General features: G+C 36.2%; 1 protein-coding gene across 1 annotated transcript; it reads right to left on the minus strand.

Annotated features, from left to right (window-relative positions):
• Positions 1-1,233: 1,233 nt before the first annotated feature.
• LOC125663065 (tenascin-X-like) lies at positions 1,234-13,274 on the minus strand. Its single transcript, XM_048895383.2, has 7 exons — positions 13,072-13,274; positions 6,858-7,072; positions 6,150-6,263; positions 5,618-5,728; positions 4,569-4,679; positions 3,109-3,219; positions 1,234-1,355 (listed from the first exon to the last, which is right to left on the minus strand). The coding sequence occupies exons 1-7, from the start codon at positions 13,272-13,274 to the stop codon at positions 1,234-1,236; spliced, it is 987 nt and encodes a 328-aa protein (XP_048751340.1).
• Between the last annotated feature and the right edge of the window lie 591 nt (positions 13,275-13,865).

Consider the following 13,865-nt stretch of genomic DNA (forward strand, 5'->3'; position numbering starts at 1 on the left):
ATAACAAAACCCCTACCCTTCGGATCATCAAATTTACAGTTTCGGTAAAAGACTAACTGTTCTTTCTAAAAATATATTTAGTTTTAATATAGTATCAATAGAACTAAAGAAGATGTTATTTATATGTTTTACACATAAACACTATATGCCAAGGTTGGCCCCACCTTGGGATCAAAACCCCATACCCCGGGATTATAAAATCTACAAATTTAGTAGAGGCTGTCCCGCTATACATCATTATGCATTTAGTTTTCCTTTAACATGTACGGTTCTTAAGAAGAGTCTTGAAAATCGGTCAATTTTGGACAGTTTTTGCCCCGCCCCTAGGGTGCTGGCGTCCTGAAACTTACAATTCATGCCCCCTTCCCCCTTGTCCCAAAAATGCTTCATACCAAATTTGAAAAGAATTGGACAGGTAGTTATCAAGAAGTTTAAAATGTTCAATTGTGAACACACGACGTACGACGACGGACGACAAGCAATTGCAATAGGTCACATGAGTAAACTCAAGTGACCTAAAAAGGGTGAAGATAACGTCTCATAAATCATGGTATAGAAATACATTCACGAGCAGACCTCTAAATCAGAAATATCAGGAATGATCAAGATCAGTTTTTGTTGGTATGGCTCAGTGACAGAACGTTTCCTTGGTTGCGAGTTCGAACCCCGATTATGCAATGACCGTGTAAAACGTAAATATGGGTAGTGATTGCTCTTTCGTCAAACACTTGTCATTAAAAGAGAGAACCATATTTCTTTCGGATACGACCTTAAAATACTAGATCCCATGTCCCTGCAGGCGTTGGCACGATAGAGAACCCTCGCTACTACGACCGAATGCGCTAATCATAGGTGTAAATGTGGTAATTCTCCCACAGCTGATGACGTATTAATGAGAGGAAATTTTTTGACGGAACATACGATAAACAAACTTTGGACAATGGTAATCTTATGTGCAGAAGGTGCTGTCGATGGTAAACATTCCATGTGCCAGTGGCGATAACTAAGTGGTTAGTGCACTCACTTTGCAAACTAAGAGGTGTCGGGTTCGATCCTAGCGGTGCATCAAACCATGAGCCTTTAACAGAAGTAGTGACTGCCTCTTCGTAACGAGCCTGGTATTTTAAGTGGAAGTATTACGGGCTCGCACAATCAGTTGACAAAATCTTATAAAAGGGTTGGACTGCATAGAATTTAATAGTTTATTTTACAGTAATTTTACATGTATCTTCATTATCCTTTGTAATTTTGGATGTAGAAACACCTGTTATACGGGTCCCCGGCACATCCAGTTAAACACACACATGCACCGTTTTTACAAGCTGCATTTTTCCCGCATCTCCCTTCACATGGTACTAAAAGAAAATAGAAGTCATTTTGATAAAGTATGAAAACGTTACACATACCACATACATGAAAGGTGAAGATAAAGAACAGTAATCAATCTTATAACTACTATAAGCAATACAAAGTAGATAGTTGGGCAAACACGGACCCCTGGACAAACCAGAGGTGGGATCAGGTGCCTAGGAGGAGTAAGCATCCCCCGTCGACCGGTCACACCCGCCGTGAGCCCTATATCATAACCCTATATATACAACATACATGTGAAGAAAAACAAGGCTTAGATCGAATGTATTTGTAAATAAAAGTCCAAGAGTAATAAATGAGTAAGCTTGAAATATTTTGTCAAAAAGAAGGACGAGCATTAGGAAGACACACTACATCCTCTTAAATGCTGACTTCTCTTTGGTATATTTGTGGATTCCTTTTAAAGAAATTGGGTGCTTTAAAAGACGGGCATTCCGCAAGAATCATCGCATAGAAATTTTTTGAAGAAATTATTTCTCATTAGAATATAAAAACAGATCAGCTCACAAAGGAGCACAATTCGAGCCCATAGACTGTTGGAAGATCAGATCAACGAAGACCACGAAGAAATTAGCAATGGGGAAGTTCAGCATATATTTAAATTCAACTTCACAGTACTTGCGCGTGGATTCAGGGTGGTGTTTAACCAAATAATGTTTTGGAAGACTGATCACTTGATATGAGTATTTCCGTTTTCCATTTTTGTTGAAAAGGCAACTATCTGTGATGTCAAAAATTCCAGTCTTTAATGTATCATGAGGAATGGAATGATCATGTAAAAAGTTAAAGTGATACGTCTTTCAATTTTTTATTTTCAAAACTTTAATATTATTTTGCAAGTTTTTCAACCTGTTTGTTATTTTTGGTTGTTATATTTCGAAAACATATCCCTAAGCGTTTAATATCTATACATGTAAATATAGAACATCTTTCCCCCTGCCTGTGTAGTACATAGTAAAGGCGGTACTCTACTCAGTGTACGATTCCACATCACCAGCGAAACAATGTATGCATAATATAAAAGCGTGATACAGAAAAATCGATCTGTCAATATCCCCTAAATATCATGCATCTGTTGACTAGACACCGGTTGACGATCTTTTAAACTCTTGCCCTTGATCTGTTGTCCTCAAACCCAGTATCCCCGTGGGGATCCGGGTTATAATAGGTCCTCAGTACCCCTTGTTTGTCGTAAGAGGCGACTAAATGGGGCGGTTCATCAGATGAGACCGCAAAAAACCGAGACCCCGTGTAACAGCTGGTGTGACACGATAAATATTCTTACCTGTTCAATGGCGATAAGCGCCGAGTATATGCCTTAATTGTGCAGCCCTTCACCGGCAATGATGACGTCTCCATATGAGTGAAAGATTCTCGAGAGGGACGTTAAACAATATTCAATCAATCAGTCGAACTCAGTCAATAGCTATATATAGTGTTATACCGTGGTGACAATTAAGTGCTCAGTTTTAACTAGTATATGATCATGCGTGAACAGCTATGCTCCATTCTTCCCATTTAGATGAAAGCAATGTGTTGTTCGCCATTTCAAGTATGAAAAAAAACACCCGAAAACTGATAGACACCATATAATTTGAAATCACAGTATAGTATTTTTTGGTTATTTGTGTCTTGAAAGTCTTTCTTTGCAAACGTATATGATTGAGAGAGAGAGAGAGAGAGAGAGAGAGAGAGAGAGAGAGAGAGAGAGAGAGAGAGAGAGTGCGATTTACTTACATGCAACACATGACTTGTAAGGATTGCCATGGAAACCGCGACGACATAGACATTTGAGGGTCCTCTCATTACAGACAGCGTTAGATACACAGCGTCTTTTGCAGCCATTTCCTGAAAATAAGGAACTATTAAGCATGTCTTCTATTATACCTTAAATCGTCATTACTTTGATGACATTGAAAACTATTAATATTGTTAAAATTGAATGCACATCTATTTCTTGAAAAATAAAGTAGATAATCGAAGAAAAATCAACGATTTTGTCCCAGTCACATATCCTGTTCATGTTTCGTAAGTCTGTGGTCGAGATTGTAAGAGATTTTAGCGTCCGTATGAAAGGAAAGATCCGTTCAGCGTCCGTTGATTTCTCTATCCCCGAGGTGTCAGTGTACATAAGTGGCAATGTTGCCGTAGAATAATCTTTATAACGCCGTGTCGTTGCAGCCATCGTCCGATTGAATATGGCAACTCGATGGAATACATAAAATGCCCGTATGATGCCCTCTGCACACTTGACACACATGTACGTGGTAAAAAGACGCGTGACATACAGTGATACCCCGCTATATTGCCCCCCGTTATGCCACCCCCGCATATCGCCAAAAACGTTCAAAGTCCCGTTGTCCTCGCTATGTAAAACTCCGTTATAACGTCATCCCCCGAATACCGCCATCCGCCAACCTATTTAGAGATACGATCTGGTCAATTACCGTTATAATCACCCCCGCTAATCATCGCCAATCAACGGCAGGAAAATTTCGGTGAACAGGCTTAAGCAATTAGTCCTCAAGGCATCAAAGTTTGGAGCAGATACTGAGTTCAAATATGCAGTATTGTTTTTGCAATATGAGTATGGCGGACACACGGAAGTCTAAGCGTGTTGGGCATGAAACAAAAATTGGAAATCATTAAATACCCCTACCATTACGAGTCATTTACAACCACTGGACGCTGGGATTATCCAGCCATTCAAAGCACGATGTAGTAGATAAAATTTGCTTGATTTCTTATGACAACTGTACACATACCCCCCTCCCCCGATATAATGTCATCCCCGTTATAACACCAAAATTGCTGAAGTACAAATGTTGGCGTTATAACGGGGGATCACTGTACTTGGAAATAGTACTGGTGTGGAACAAAATTTATTTAAAGCGTCCGGTGTTCCCTACTCAAATGTGATGGTATCTGTTTGACAAGTGCGGGCTATGTTAAATTTTCTACGATCAGTTCATGGGCTTTTGGTAATTAATACGAAATACATACGGCATTTTATGATATCTTCTCTTTGTTTTTAAAGTTCTCGATATGCAAAGCCGCCAAGGCTCAAGCACCTTTTCGGATGTCACGGGATCTTGCCTGTCAACGAAATCATGCTTTGAATTGGAGCCTTATTTCAATCCGAAGGATATGTGACCGTAACATAAATCAAACCAATCGTTTATCAGTATTATACACACGTGGTTTGCATCCTGCTACAGGATTGGGTCCAGTCCCTTTAACACAAACGCATGCGTGGCGAACTCTGTTGCAGAATGCATTTGGTCCACATCCGCCGCGGCATCCAACCACTAGTGTGAGAAGAAAAAAAGATATACACGTCATTTAGATAAGATTTCTAGTGACTATGATAGTAGTGGTTGACGTCACTGTTGTTGTTGTACAGGGAAATGTTTCTTACCCGAGTTCTCGTAGTCCAAGATGTAGCTTAAAACCAAATCAATATAATAATACTCATTTTTTTGGATGTTCTCTTCATCGAACATTTTTCACAGAAAAAGAGTGTTCGAATCTGTCATGTTTCTCCGTTTTGTTATATTCGAAGTTATTCTGAATTCTTAATTCTGAGCGGGGTAAATTAGATAAAATATTGTTGGATCAAACGCTGTCTGACTTGTTTCATACCGATCGTTAGGCCGTTCCTGGGACACTCATTCTACTCTGTTTACCTGATCAAGATAGGAGGCTCACGACAGGTGTGACTGGTTGACAGGGGATGCTTACTCCTCCTGGGTACCTGATCCCATCTCTGGTGCATGACGCGACGTATACATGTAGCTTACAAAGTATAGGCTATGAAACAAGCGCCCGTGATAGAAACGACTTAAAATTGACCTTGCACTGCGAAACAAACAGACCTACACAGCCTTCACATATATGTAACCCATGCATATCTTCTGCTATCAAAATTCCTTACAAATTCCACCATACGTTTTCAAATTTGATAAATAAAGTATACATGCTCCGATATGCCAATAACCAAGATGGCTCCTCCACGATCGACATTTCGTCGGTATGTTGCTAAGCGTATCCTTGCGCGATGCAAGCAATTTTTATTTACTGTTTACGAAATAAGATTAAAAATGTTTGCATATTTTAGCGTTGAAAGTAAATTATAAGGAATGATTTTTAACAACATATATTGGTTAGGGGCAGTTCACGCTTTTTATAAACCACATCGTATAAAATAAATAAATAAATTCATTTCTTTAATAATGGCAATACTCACGCGAGACGCACTGAAAGTGGGGGTTCCCTATGTATCCACGCCTACATTTGCAGATTCCCTGTTGGTTGTCACAAAAGGCGTTTTTACCGCATCCACGCCGGCATATGTAACCTATGAAATGGATTGTAAGATGCTGAGAAACTTCTTTCATATGTGAATTGATGCAGATCCGAGTAAATACACAGAGATATGGTGTTTTGATCCAAGGCCTCATCGGAAGAGGATACAATTTGATAGGTAATTTTTCCAATGCAAAGCTTGTATACATATTGAAAATCATTATCTGTTCGCGCCACAGACAAACCTTTTAACTGCTTTTATGTGCTTACTTATCACCAGGCCGGGATGTTAACCAGAATATTAACATACCGTAATGCCGGCAGCACTGATTCCTAGCATACCGTTAAGTAATACCGGTTGCACGAATTTTTCGTTTAATGAAATAAGTTTGCCTTTAGTTTCGAGGATATAGAAAGTCTAATATATGTATAAGACCTCATCTACTACTCGTAAACTCTGGCTATTTATATACCTGGGAAGCACGCCACCAGTGGGTTTCCATAGTACCCCGGATTACACGTGCATTTTCCGGTTCCTGTCAGACAGCGGGCACGGATCCCACATCTGTTTCCGCACGGGCCACCGCCTGTTATTTTACAGGATAAATTATGTCCAATTTAGTAATATACATGCACATGTACATTGCTTTATGTAAAACCTATACGGTACCAATTTTGATGCGCATTTCGACAAATAATGTCTCTTCTGTGATTTATCTGGTTTAACAAAAATATGACATTTAACTAATGAAAATGTGAAGATAACGAACAATGATTAACGGACTAATTCCTATAACATACAAAATTAAGTGTAGGGCAAACATTGATCCAGTAGAAACCAGGGGTGATATATTATGATTTGGAGGAATAAGACCAAATTTGATTATGACTAATATACTTAAATCTGCATTTGTATTGTGTTTTTATACTCATTATCTATCTATCTATCTATCTATCTATCTATCTGTCCGTCCGTCCGTCCGTCCGTCCGTCTCTCTCTCTCTCTCTCTCTCTCTCTCTCTCTCTCTCTCTCTCTCTCTCTCTCTCTACCCTTGGTTGTCTTGTACAACTTCTATCAACTTCATATATTGAACTCGAAAAATATGGAACTCAAGAATGAAGGTTTTTCTCTCAAACTAAGAAAATGGTACACCCTGGAATAACATGATGTCTTCACTTACCCGGGTGGCATACCGTGAGGGGATTTCCCCGATATGTGGGTCTACAGACACAAGTATGGCCCCCTAAACATACTGCATTTCTGCCACACTGACCCCCACACCCGTTTGGCAGAATGGGAGGAAGATAGATAGGGGGAAGGAAGTGACGTGTGTGGATCGTCCGATGGGCAGTCACACTTCCGGGGTAAGGTCGCACGAATCTGTTGAAGTACACCCTGTGAAACATAAGATTTACGATTAGTTTATTGATTAAATAACTGAACCTTAGTACAGGTGACTCTCGATGACTCGAACTTCGATCTCTCAAAGTTCTTGGTCTCTCAAAGTGAAATCATGGTCCTGATTTTTCTCTCTATATAACAAAGCAAATTCACTATCGATCTCTCGAACGTTCGATCTCTCGAAGTTTTCGATCTCTCGAAGTGAAGTTGGGTCCCGTAAAACACATTTCATTGTTTTTCACTCTCGATCTCTCGAAGTGGTGGTAGCGTATACCCACTGTTACCCAAGCGTGTAATAATTTCCGCTTGGACCTTACCTGGATTGTGTTGAATGCCTGAAGGGTAATTAGGTGTTTACATAGTTGAAACATCGCCCGTGCTTCTTTGTGGAGGTGACAAACTCGAGTATATAATTGGCTAATTGGTCAGTTTGCACCTTGCACTGGGGTTTCGTGTCGTGATGATTAAAATTATATATAATCCGACTATAAATAAAATCTAAAATTTATTTTGACTTGACAACGAGAGAGTAAGTTTTATACATAATTTAGAGATCTACAGACTGTTAAATTTCTCGAGGTTGTTCTTTGTGTAAAGTTATTGTAAAACATCGTTTTATTCATTCGTTAGAATCTTTGCTTTGGGTAAAGCGACATAACATTGTGCTCTGTTTAGTTTGCGATAGTAAAGCGTCATCGGAACTTTGTTTTGTATGCCTATCTAAGCATGATTAAAGAACAAATAAATACATAAACTTTGAAATGTTTTTATTAATGGAAAATAAGGTTTATTATTTTGATTTCAAAGTACCTGACGAACATGAAGGAAATCATGTCAAAACCATATCATATGATCTTGTTGGTATACATTTCCGGTTACTGTAAAATCTTAACCATACTGGCGGACCTTCAATTTCCGAATTTCGATCTCTTGCACTCTCGATTTCTCGAGGTTTTATCAAGGTCCCTTGAACTTCGAGTTATCGAGAGTCACCTGTACATCTAAACGTGATCGGCTCTAGCTTAAGTACTATATAAGAGCTATGAAATGAACAAATGAAGATAATGAGCAATAATCAATCTCATATATCATATGGAGTTATAGAATGAAGAGAATGTGCCTAGGTACATATTTTTCACCATAGGTATGTATCCCCTGTTGACCGACCACACCCACTGTGAACCATATATCTTCATTAAGTCACGACAATGCTGTTTTTATATCGTACAATGTATGTCATGTACATTCCTATCACTTCAAACAAATGGAATTTCATACTATATTTTGTTTTCCCAATTTCCTGGTGGTATCCAAATATAATAAGATAAATATCTTGTGTCCTTACCCATTACCAAAACATTATAAATATATATTTGATATTTTTGTCTCTTTAGAGATGCAATAATAAGAGAAACATTTTTAAAGATACAAAGGATATTGCCGAACGTTTTAATAATTACTTTTGTAACATTGGACATGAGCTAGGAAAACATTTTGATGACACTTTACATACAGTTGAAGAACAAATACCTAAAAATTCTTATACAATACCAGGTATAACTGCTGAATTTATTGAAAATGAGATAAAATGTATGTCTGCATCAAAGGCAACAGGTTTGGATGGTATCTCTGTCAAACTTCTAAAACTTTCATCAAACAGTGTATGTGATATTCTTGCATATATGTTCAACTATTCTATATCTTCATGTACTTGTGCAGATGACTGAAAAAAGGCACGTGTTATACCACTTTTTAAATCAGGGGATGAATGTCTAGTTAATAATTATCGGCCTGTATCCATTTTTTCCCTGTGTTAGCAAAATTTTAGAAAGGCATGTTTTTAATTATGGATGGAAACTGAATTAAGTCAAACAAATAAAGTAAAATTCAGGTCCAGGATTTTTCTGGAGAATGTAAGAGCAATTCATATTGTAGTTTTTAGACATTTTATTAACTTTTAAAGAAAACGATAATAGAAATGATTGAAGGGAGGGGGTGTTCATTAATATTAATGTAACTGTAGTTTAACTACTAGGTTTTTTTTGGTTCTATAAACAGAAAATTTATTTAGCAGTGCATATTGGAATCAAGATAATTTTAAATAAAATCAAATGTCATTAAATATTTATGTATGAGTCTATGGAGATATTTGTGAGATCTGTGATTAATGAATTGAAAATCAGAAAGAAGTAAGATTTTATTATCAATAATGATTCTGTTATTTACATTGTATCATGTTTATTGCACACTTAATAATAAATGCAGGTTTGGGTAATGTGAAATTCTTCTAATCACTTTGAAACTTTCCTGTGATTTCGATAAATAAAATTTTGTTTTATGTAAGACAACAAGTTCACATTATAGATGTAGCATATACCATATGCAAGGTGAAGATAACGAACAGTGATCAATCTCATAACTCTTACAAGCAATACAAAATAGATAGTTGGGCAAACACGGACCCCTGGACACACCAGAGGTGGGATCAGGTGCCTAGGAGGAGTAAGCATCCCCTGTTGACCGGTCACACCCGCCGTGAGCCCCATATGTATATGTAGTATTGTATAAATATCTCTGCAGACAAATAAAAAAAATTAAACTTAAGAGTATATAAGATATTTGTTTTAATTAAAACCCTGCCTATAGTCAAGAGCCCTACAGTGAACAGGCCAAATTAAAGAATATGTGTGGTTCCGGTTACCCGACCGTCCCTAGTTTTTACCCCCAACCCTAAACATTTTTTGACCATTTCCAAAATCAGTTACCGTATTTTGCCGAATATAATGCACACCTTTTTTCAAGATTGTATAGTATATACCACAATATATATATATATATATATATATATATATATATATATATATATATATATATAGGTTTTTGACTCGTTTTCCTTCAGCCAATATATAGATACCACTAAAATGCTAAACTGTAAACACTTATTACAAGTCATCTAACATTAGACAGAAAGTGACTTAGAAGTAGAACTTAAGAGTGCTTACATAAACAATAGTGCAAATTTCAGGTTGCTTGAATATACTAAGCGATCACCCTCCTTATTTTTGAAAATTTTGAATAGATTTAAAAACTTGGAAGGGCTTGAAAACAGTATCCTAGTTGAAATATCATTCCTACTTTCATGTTCAAAAAACATAATTTTGGCAATTGCACTGATTTTTTCCCCCTGTATTTATTTTTTATTTGAAATAAATATATAAGAATTGTCAAAACTAGGGTGATCCCTACCAATTTTGATAGGTATATATATAAATGGTAAATGCAAAGAAGTGAAAGTAAAAGAAAATTGTGTTTCCATCTAAAATCTATCATTAAAAAAGTAAATTAAAAAAAAAAATAAAATAAAATACCTACCTACCTACCATATTACTAGTATTCAAGGGAGTGTAACCAGAACCACACATTATTTTATCTGGCCTCAGGCCTCAGCCTGTGTATACATCTGTGCATTAACAGTTTTCATGACTTTTTTGGCAATGTGTCTGCAACTATTGATTTGAAAATTTATACACCTGCATTTATATCAATGGGTTACAAGTCAAGTTACTTTTTGCGCTAAAGTTTTTGACCTTGTGACCTTAAATTTGGAATTTGACCCAAATTTTAAAACTGGGTGAATGATAGGCTGTCATATTTCATATTAACAATCCTTGTGACAAGACCTCTTTTCAAAGAAAAATTTTGGACCTTGTTTATAGTTTTTTGTTGCCATTAGTGTTTCACATGTTGTGTAACTTTCAGTTTTATGCTTCAGGCAAGCCATGTTTAGGCAACTTAACCCCTTGGTTAGACAACTCACCCCTTGTTTAGACAACTTGACCCATGAGATATTGTTTTTTATGAGAACACTAGAAAAAGAAACACCATCTATAAATCAATTAATTATCAAATTTAAAATTTTATTAGATCACAAAGAGTATATCAGTGCATACTCATTTGAGAAAGAAAATTCTCACAATAAAATGAAATCTTTATCTCGGTCTCTAAATTCAAATTTAATGATTAAAAGAGATGGATATTATTGTGCAATAAAAACAGTGAACAAATTGCAAGGAGGATTTTAATACCAAAGAGTGAGCTGCTGAAATTGTAATTTATGGTTAAACGTAGCCATAAAACCTCTAAATATTATGATAACTTTTCTGGTTATTTAACGTTCAAAACACATGTGATGCTAATATGTCTGGGTTTTCTATATGACCAGAGGGGGGGGGGGGGGGTTCCGGGGTCCTGACAAGAGGCAAACTCATGCAATAATAAGAATTGTTTTGTTATTTTGCAGATGTTTCTGAAGTAAGACAGCCATACCCCTGCTTTCCAAGGAACCAAACAATTACTTTCCTTGTATGGGCATGGTGAAAAATGGGGAAGGTCCAGAAAATGACAAAGACCTCCAGAATGTCATCAGTGATATTGATGCAATTGAATGTAACCAATAATATGAATAATATCCAATATATATTATCTATGACTGAACTCATAAGTGGTTAAGGAAAACTGTTTTAATTTTTTATTCACTGCTTGGAGGTTATTTTACATCTCTCAGGATTTTCTAGATGTCAGATTTCCTAAAACTCACACTTGTGCTTTAATTTTTTTTTTTTGTTATAAATGTACAGAAAAATTGAATGTTTTTTTATGGGATATTTTAGCCAATAGTTTCAGTTGAAAGTTACAACAACAAAAAAGAAGAAGAAGAAAAGAATTGCAATGATTAAATCTGTATGTTTATAATGAATGTGTCTTTCATGATCTTGTATGTGACGTTCATGATTTTTTTTTACATTACCTGACTTACAGTGTAATATCACCCCCTCTCCAATCCGTTATGGCTTTACTTACAATAAAACTACATATGCAGAGTGAATTTAGAACATGAGAGATATATCATATGTTGGAATTGCCTGCTGAATTTGATAGAAAGTAAAAACGCTTTGAATACACGATTCTTGTACATGGCTACAATAAATGTATTATCTATTGGTGGAAGGTAATGGTGGAAGATGTTTTCAAAATAACCCCTCTCCCTCCAATATCGGGTCAAAGTACTACAAACAATAATTTGCACCCTTCATAATGCTCATGCATGACATGTGCAATGATATTATTACGTTATCTGAAGATTTTAACTCTACAAAACCAACATTATTACCCCACCCCCATTTTTTTCTTGCATACCCCCCCCCCCCAATATGCCACTAAATTTCATTTGCAACCAAATTCCCTTTAACATGTATTAGAAATTGATAGGTTCTACACATGTATCAAATATGATGTTTATTGAAGCGTTTCTTGGGCAACTATACCTGTTTCAGTGCAAATAGGTGAAATTAGGTAAAATTTCAGCATTTCCTTCATTTTGAAACTTTGATATTTTATTGCACTGTGTATTAAATTTTGATTGCTTATGTGTTATTAATTCCTATTTGTCTCTGCAATATCATGAAATGGGTATCATTAAATTGCAAGACATGGGTTTTGCAATAAACCAAGAAGAAAGTACATTGTCTGATTTTTTTCAATAGATCTACATATAGAAATGGGGGAAAACCAAGTGTCTCTCGTTTCCATGGTTACCGATCGAGTGGAATGAAAATAATTATTTTTACGTTCAAGTTATGTTATCTAAAGGATATATACCAAGTTTCATGAAATTCCGACACATGTCCATCAATAGCCATTTGCATGGTTCTATCGTAGACAGCCTCTTAAGAGAAATTATCTTAGTGATTATCACCATACTTTTTAAGCTTCATTTTGTTCCTATTTATCTTACATTCATAATTATTTCTTAAGTTTATATGTATTCTACTTCTTTTAATCTGTGTTTATTTTACTAATATCTGTCTGTATGTATGTTATATGCAGGACCATATTGAAAACTAGCGTTATCACTAAATATGTAATCCTGGATAAATAAAGGCTTTATTATTATTATTATTATATCTAACACACAACTACATCATCGTCTTTACCTGTGATGATACCGCCTGGAAAACACCACTTTTTTGGTGGGCGCCTCTGGTATTATTGTCCGTACTTTCACACGTTTATATACTGTTCTCCGGGAACGATATTGGCGGGAAGGTGCACGCACATGATGGTGATGATGGCCGTACCCACGTACCCGCACACGTATCCCAGCATGCACTCTTCGTGTTCTTCGATATACCCACATCTTATGGCGCATAGACTTAAAAAAATATGTATAAGGAAATCCAGAAGTGTCTCTAAAAGGGGACTAGTATAAGGATTATCACTTTATTGGGGGTGTGAGTAATTTTGCTGAAAATGATCATAATCAGTATTATTCTTATAATTAATTGGACATATTAAAAGTTAGCGTATATTCCACATAATCATAAATATATCCAAAATCCTAAATACGGAATAAAACAAGAATAATAAGGTAAAGATAACGAAGAATGGCCAATCTTATAAATACTATAAGGAATACGAAATTAATAGTAGGGTGAACATGGAACCCTGGATATAAAAGCCGTGGAATAATGTGCCTAGGAGGAGTAAGCATTCCCTGTCGACCGGTCACACCCACCATCAACCTTTCATCTTGCTGTAGTCAAAATCAGTGTGTCAAAAACTAAGTCTGGATGTGTAAATAACACTACTGGATGTGTATACTTAGACTGTAAATACGCAATACTTGATGTGTATACTTAGCGGATAAATAACACTACTGGATGTTGTATACTTAGACGATAAATAACAATACTGGATGTGTATACTTAGAGGATAAATAACACTACTG

This window comes from Ostrea edulis, chromosome 8 (genome assembly GCF_947568905.1).
Source record: "Ostrea edulis chromosome 8, xbOstEdul1.1, whole genome shotgun sequence".
NCBI lineage: Eukaryota > Metazoa > Mollusca > Bivalvia > Ostreida > Ostreidae > Ostrea > Ostrea edulis.